At 48.2% G+C, this 7,752-nt stretch overlaps 1 protein-coding gene across 1 annotated transcript; it reads right to left on the bottom strand.

Moving 5' to 3' along the window:
* Window positions 1-1,278: 1,278 nt before the first annotated feature.
* On the bottom strand, window positions 1,279-6,977 carry LOC129869329 (uncharacterized). The gene is made up of 2 exons (XM_055943668.1): window positions 6,548-6,977; window positions 1,279-5,451 (listed from the first exon to the last, which is right to left on the bottom strand). Exons 1-2 carry the CDS (start codon window positions 6,975-6,977, stop codon window positions 1,280-1,282), a joined length of 4,602 nt encoding a protein of 1,533 aa, XP_055799643.1. The 3' UTR covers window position 1,279.
* Between the last annotated feature and the right edge of the window lie 775 nt (window positions 6,978-7,752).

Raw genomic sequence — 7,752 nt, 5'->3', positions numbered from 1 at the left:
ACAGAGTGTTAGGCACAGCTGTCCTTTTTCCCCCCATTAACTGCTCTGCCGTAACTTCAACAATAGTAAGAGGAACTATTATGCTAGCCAATGCACAGGTACCTGTCCAATTTCCCTTTAACGTAGGAGTCAAAAATCTTCTGGGCCCACAAATCCACCATACATCTGCCACTCCAAATGTCTGATTAAGCCCCATCCCCGGCCAGGTATCATTTAGTCTATGAGTCTGGCCACAGTCATTGCTGGGCAGATGTCCATAGTCCACCCCATCCCCCACACTAGTGATACAGCTGTAATTTCCCCCATATGCTTTTACACCCATTGGGGCCTTTGTTGGTGGTCCTGTAGGGAACACTAGAGCTAGAGTTTGACATAGGGTTGAGGTTGAATTTACAGAATAGAATCTTAGTAATATGCACTCCCATCCTTCCCCAGAATACAGTGCGAAAGGGTGGGTTGCCAGTACAGGTCGTGCATGTCCACAGATAACACAGTTTTGTTTGGCTAGAGATCGTGCTGTATATCTCATATATGCCAACCACATGTTATCTGTGCCCCCATATCCCGTTTCTGTAGCCAATTGATCGCTGTCTGAAATCTCTTTTATATTAATTACCTGAACTGGGTTATGGTCAGAGGAGTCAGAGAGGGTCACCGTGGTGGAGGAGGCCAATGGTCCCGTGGAATTCTGGATCTGGAGAGCGGGTTTTGTAGATACCACAATGGTAAGCGTACCCAATGTATCCATCCCAATCCTCTCCAACCCCAGGGTGTAAGTGCCTGCATCAGAGAGCTTAATAGATAGTAGGATAGTATTAGTAGGATTTCATCACCTTTACACAAATGCCTAGGCTTCCCAAAATCCCCCCATGCGAGGGAGAACCTATCTACTTTGGTCGGGTCCCCAATGCTATATGGGTATCCCTTCCTCCAATTCCAAATTTTTCCAGTATTTGTTATCATAAAATCCCAGTAGGGACACCCTTTCCCACTGCATAGATATGCGGGGATACCTCGGTAGGATTTTATTAGCCTTGTCACATAGTCACTACTTATATAATAGTTGGTATCCCCACACCTGTTGTGCGGGGTGCACACATCCTTGTTTCTCCCTCCCACCGTAAAAATCGTACATGCCTCTAGTATTAACACACTGGTTTGGCCTTCTATCAATCGTATAGTGGTGTGTTTTGGGGTATGGGGGCCATCAAGATAGGATGTAACCCCCTGAACCCCCAATATGAAAAATAAGAACATCCCCCCTCCCTTCATCTTTAAACTATTGGATTTCAGCTAGATCAGTTGCCACTTGTTCAAGGGATAGCTCTGGTGTGGAGTCTTTTGCGCAGTGGGCTCGGTGATACCAAGTATCCCCTTGTTCTCTGCTTACCCTTAACGAATGACTTGCCACCTCTTTGACTTGGTAAGGACCCTTCCACCTGGGCTCAGTCCACTTTCTGGAGTGCACCTTCACCCTCACCCAGCTTCCCACCTGCACGTCTCTGTTTTCGTCTGTGGTCTCAACACCAGGGGTCCGCACCTCCACCACCTGTTTGGACAGTCTTTGGACAAGAGAAGTTAGAGCCTGCATGTAATCTGAGTATCTGATTTTAGCAATGTCCAGCCCTGGCAAACTAAGATTGTCATTTGGAGGCCCTGGCATTCTTCTGCCTGTCATTAACTCGTGTGGTGTGAGGTTTGTGTCAGACCCTGGAGAGGTTCTCATGGACATTAGCGCCAAAGGTAGTGCATCCACCCATTTCAGTTTTGTTCCAGCCATTATCTTCGCCATCTTCCGTTTCAGCGTCTGATTGGCGCGTTCCACAAGGCCCTGCGATTGGGGGCGATACACAGAACCGAACTTATGGGTTATGCCCAAGGCCTGTTCCACTTCTTTTAGTAGTTCATTCCGGAAGTGGGAGCCATTGTCAGATCGGATAAGCCTAGGAACCCCGAATCTAGGTACCAACTCTCTTCTCAGCCATTTTACCACAGTCTTCCCATCCTCCCTTGCAGTAGGTATGGCCTCGACCCACCTGGTAAACCTGTCCACCATCACTGGTAGGTATCTTTTCCCTTCCACTCGATTGTCCATGCCCATGTCTGTGAAATCAATGCATACGTCTTGGAAGGGTGCGTCAGGAATTGGGAAGCTCCCAATCATTGCTCCCAAAGATACCTTGTTGTTGTAGTTCTTGCACACTTCACAACTCTCCGAGACCTCCCTTGCCATGTCCAGAAGGTGAGGGTGTGACCAGGCAGTCCCCAATCTCTGTGCCACACTCTTCCAGCCTCCATGAGCTTTGTTATGTTCTTCTCTTATCATGGACCTTAGCAGTTTTGCTGGAGCTACTGTTTTTCCTTCATGTGACCTCCAGATCCCTTGGTGGTCTCTTCGTGCCCCACATCTTTTCCATGTGTTTTGTTCATATACACCAGCTGCGTCCTGTAACTGTTTTACAATGTCCATGGTTAGTTCTTCTTGGGGTTCCCCGTTTCTTTGTATCATTTGATGTGCCACGTAACCCCCTGCTGTTTTTGCGGCTTGGTCCGCTTGGTCATTTCCCTCCCTTATTTTGGTGTTTTCTCGGCTGTGTCCCTTGCATTTGATAATGGCCACTTTTGTAGGCAGCATTATGGCTTCAATTAATTTCTGAACTTCCTGTCTGTGTTTGATGGGTTCGTTCGAGCTGGTTAAAAATCCTCTTCTCATCCATTGGGGCCCATCTATGTGTGCAATGCCATGTGCATATGCTGAGTCTGTGTATATGTTGGCCACTTTTCCTGTACACAATTCCAGTGCTCTCCTCAGTCCTCGGAGTTCAGCCAGTTGGGCGGAGGCGTCCTTTGGCTCCAGTTTCTTTGCTTCTAGTACCTCGTGGCTCATGCCGTCTGTGTCCTGTCTTACTACGGCATATGAGGCAATGTTCCCTTCCCCTGGCGTCAGAGATCTGTAACAACTGCCATCTGTGAAGAGTGTTTCCGCTGGTCCTTCAAGTGGTGTGTTCTGGAGGTCCATCCTCACTTTAACCTGGAGGGCCGCACGATCCTCACACCTGTGTGGCTGTCCATTCCCCATTCCATCAGTCATGTTGGTCGTCTGTGTGACGTAGGTGATGTGTTTGGCTGTAATGGCTTTGGTTATTTTAGATTTTCTTTTGCTGGACAGGGTGAACAGCTTAGAACCAATAAAAGCTGTTACTCCGTGGTCTGTGTTTATTTCCAAAGGGTGTCTCATGACAATGTGGGCGGTCTTCCCAATGGCTCTGGATAGAGCAGCAATGTGTCTTGCACAGTCAGTTTGTCCGCATTCAATGTGGTCCAATTTTGCGCTAAAGTAGTGAAGTACCCTCCTCTCCCCCTTTTGTTTCTGATAAAGGATGGAATGTACATATCCGTCCTGTTCAGAAACATCCAGCATGAAAGGCAGGGTGTAGTCTGGTAAAGAGAGAGCCTCAGCTTGAGCAAGGGTTTGTTTGAGAGCAATGAATGCTGTTTCTGCTTCAATGGTCCATGAGAGTTTGGCTGTTAGGTTTCTGTTTCCAGCTTCACGAAGAATGGCTCTGAGTGGTTCCACTTTTAGGCAATATTCTGGGACATGGGTCCTGCTATAGCCAGTTAGGCCAAGAAAGGACAACAGGTGTTGTACTGTGGTGGGTTTTGGGTGTTCCAGAATGGTGGTTCTTTGTGCTGCGGACACCGCCTGCCCTTTTCCAGACAAAACTCTTCCCAAGAACTGAACGGTTTTTCTACAGCACTGTACTTTCTCTCTCTTAACCTTGTAGCCTTTGGTGGCAACGTGCTGTAGCAACAGTTCAGTTGCCTGAAGACAGGATTCGGCAGTGGGAGCAGCCAGCAGAAGGTCGTCAACATACTGGAGAAGTGTCACACCTTCAGGTAGGGCCAATTCCTCCAGATGGTCTCTCAGAATAGCATTGAAGATTCCATGGGAATCCCGGTAGCCTTGTGGCAGACGAGAGTAAGTGTAACATTGATTTTGGAATGTGAAGGCAAAGAGTGGTTGAGAGTTTTCATGGAGTGGGATGCAGAAAAAGGCATTTGCTAGATCAATCACAGAGAACCAGTCTTGGGTTGGTGAGATGTTTTGTAGAGCCAAGTATGGGTCAGGGACAGGGCGAACATCTGGTATGGTAACATCATTAATCGGTCTGAAGTCTTGCACCATTCTCCACTTCCCTGTGTCACCCTTCTTAACTGGGAGAATGGGAGTGTTCCAAGTGGATTCAGTAGGGAACAGAACCTCACCCCGAGTGAGTCCGATGATGGTTGGGGCAATACCTTCTACTTTTTCTTTGCTCAATGGATATTGACGTTTGTAAACAGGGATTTGTGCATCTGGTTTTAACTGGATTTCCACAGGGGAAACGTCCACTATGGCCACATCCTCAGGACTGGTGGTCCATAGTTGTGCTGGAATCCGGGTCAGCATGTTGTCAGTATCAGGGTGGTCCGTCATCTCTCTTCCATGGTGTCTGGGTCTCCGAACTACCTCTGGAACGGAAGTGTCCTCAGTACACACCCTAATCCTCCAGACGGTTTCACCCTTCAGGGAAGAGGTATCAAGGTTAGGGATGTGTGTTTGGGTCCAGATGAGTTTGTCTGCCGCTCTTACAGCCGGGCCGAGAGATCGAGCCTCATACCCAAAACCAATCATAAGGGTAACATGGGGAGCTGAATCAGATAGCATAGTGTACCAGTCTTCCAAAAGATCGATGTCTCCGTCCATTGCCATGCAGTTTGCGGCAACCCCTTCCTTAAGGATAAAGATGTGTTTGCATGTTACCAATGGTCTCCGGTCTACCATGTTTTCATGCCATGCTTCGTCATAGATTTCATCTTTGTTCTCACAGTAGTTCATTGTGAGGTGTGGGGGGTCATCGGGTGGATGGTAAGCATTTAGAGTCTGTATCCATGGTTTCCAGTCCTGGAATTGTTTACACACGCGTGGGGTGTCCGGATCACTGTCCAGTAATCTCAGCCAGTAGACGTGGGATGGTTCTTCCTCAGGTATGTCATCACTTAGGTATAACATGCGTGGGGGGTCTGATGATGTCATAAGTATGGGGAGTAGCTCAGTTGGGGATATACTTGTAGCATGGAGGCCGTTGCCATTGCAAAAGATGGTGCACCTTAATTTGGAAAGTAGGTCTCTCCCCATCAGACCTACAGAGCACTCAGGGTTGTATAGAAATTGGTGAGAGTAGGTGTGGCCATCCCAGCAAACGTCTAAAGGGATGGTGAAGTGCTTTCTCATGATTGTTCCCGAGACCCCTGTGAAAGCTTGTGTTCTTGTGGTGAGTGGGTAAGTGCTTTGTACAGATGACCAAGTACAGCCTGTATCAATAAGCATCCTCTGTTGTTTACCTCCAATCAGACACTCCACTATAGGTTCCTTGTCAGGTGGGAAAGTGTAGATGTATGTACTGTTGTCTGGAAGGGTAAGGGTCTCTGGGCAGCTTCATTGAGGGGATCCTGTCTGATCGCCCAGCCAGGCCATGCTTGGGAGAAGAGCAGGGTTAGGAACCTCAGTAGTGTTGTTCTGTTGTTGCTGTTGTGGGTAAGGTTGTTGTGGGTAAGGTTGTCTTGGCCCTCCCCAATTTCCTCTTCCCCCTCTTGGCATCCATGGTCCTCTCTGGGCCCCCCATTGATCTCTCCCTCTTGGTGGTTCATAGCTACCTGCTCCATACTGTACTGCGTATCCCAGGCCAGTATAATGGGGACCATAACCCCCTCTGCCACCTCTGTTCTGTTGTCCCCTCATATTGCACTCCCGGGCATAGTGTCCTGGTATCCCACAAACGAAACAAACTACAGGGGATTGCTGCCATTGTTGAGGATGGGGCATGTATTGGGTGTCACGTTGTGGGGCCATCAACCCCGACATTTGTTGCACCACAGCTGCTACCACCTCACTGGTGGCTGCATCCGGAACCTGAGCGACTGGGGTGCTTGTCATGGGCATCTGACGTGCTGGTTTGTCATCCATCAGCTGTTTTTTCAATACTTTTTTTTGTAGTTGTTTTATTTCATCGTCTTCCTTCCTTTTTCCTTCTCTGTACCTTTCCACATGGTGTTGTGCTATTTCAGTGAATTCAGCAACACCCTTAGCTGTGATTCCTACCACCTTCTCACATTCAACTCTGACGTGTTCTGGTAGAGATTTTAGGCATTGATCCAAGAACATGGACATGAGTTGAGGCCTATCAGGCTCCTCATTCCAGGCCTGTCTCCACAGCACGCGTGCTTTCTTCATGTATACTGGGACGCTCTCTTGGTCTTCTAGACGCAGTGTCTGCATTAGTTGTGGCCGTGACTGGGTGGGATATCTGCTTCTCACTGCGGTCCATAGGTCAGTCCTGTAGTTTTCAAATTTGGTACTCACTGATTGTCTTCCCCTCAACCCAGCTCGAGTCATGAGGTCCTTGCATTCCTGGTCCCCCATGCATCTATTGAGAACTGCCAGTATAATCGCCAAGAGTTAGTTCATCAGATGCTGTCAGGCTTTCAAAGGCCTTCACCCACCTACATCCGGACTCTTCTGGAATTGGCAAAGCGTCCACTAGGGTTTGTAGATCTCGATGTCCCCATGGTTTGTAGGTGGATGTCCCTCCCACCTGTTGTCTCAGTGGATGCATCCCTCCCCTCTGGGCGGTCTTGCTTCGGGTGTTATGAGGGTGTCCTGTCAGTTCAACCACTGCACCTTTGAACCTGCCTTTTATTCCATACTCTGCATCATGTTGTAGGTCTTCCTCCTCACTCACTTCCTCGGCATGGTTTTCATGTCCAAAGTGTATAAGGTGGCCCAGGGGTGGGGGACTGACCACGTCAGTCAGTCTCTGGTTCTGATGTAGTTCGGCCAGGGCGTGTTGTAAACGCCGGATTTCTTCACCCTCAGCGATCACCTTGTCCTCTAGGGCCCTTACCAGGTCTCTGTCTTCATGCACTCTTGTATCCATATTCATCTGCTCCGTTGTTGGTTGGTAAGATTCTCTTGTTACACCACTCCCTTGTGAACACAGGAGGGAGACAGAGGCTCCCTGTTCCAATTCCATACTATTTCCACTTCCGTCTCTCCATCTGTCATTACCCATCTGAATCCTGCTCAATTGCTCCACTCCCTTCTGGAGGTATTTGGTGTTGTCAAGTAATACCTGTATTTCTTCTCTTTTTTCCTGGTTCGCTGGGACCCATGGTGTGCTGTCTCCTTCCGGTCTCTTGTTATAGTTTACTGTAGCAGTGAGATCAATTAGTGGGGCCATCATGTTGGCTGGTTCGTATGGCGGAGGTGCGCTGGGTTTAGGCAGTTCGGGATATAGTTTTGCAGACCCGGGCGAGGGTGGTGTGGCATCCTTGCACATTTTCTTGAGTTTTTCTAGCATGGCTAGGCCAATTTTTTCTATGAGTTTGGCCTTCTCCATGGTATCCTTTATGGTACCTTTCGTGGGCTCCCCACCTTGTTTCCATTCGGCAGCGGTCTTCATTGTCCTCCGCTTCAAGGCATCTAGTATTCTTCCGGGTTCTCCCTCAGTTGGAAGGCCGCAAGGATCTAGAATGGAACCATCATCTATCCATTCCCTGTACAATTTTTCTCCTCTCCTCTTCCATTCTTTCTCGTCTTTTCCTCCGTTTATCTCTAGAGTTGATTTCAGTGTCTTAACAATTCTTTCGATTTGAGCCATATTTAGTTAGTTATTTTATTTTTTCTTAATTTTAACGTTATTTTGTTCTTAT

This window comes from Salvelinus fontinalis, chromosome 14, assembly GCF_029448725.1.
Source record: "Salvelinus fontinalis isolate EN_2023a chromosome 14, ASM2944872v1, whole genome shotgun sequence".
In the NCBI taxonomy this organism is placed as follows: domain Eukaryota; kingdom Metazoa; phylum Chordata; class Actinopteri; order Salmoniformes; family Salmonidae; genus Salvelinus; species Salvelinus fontinalis.
This window is presented reverse-complemented; position numbering and strand designations above follow the sequence as displayed.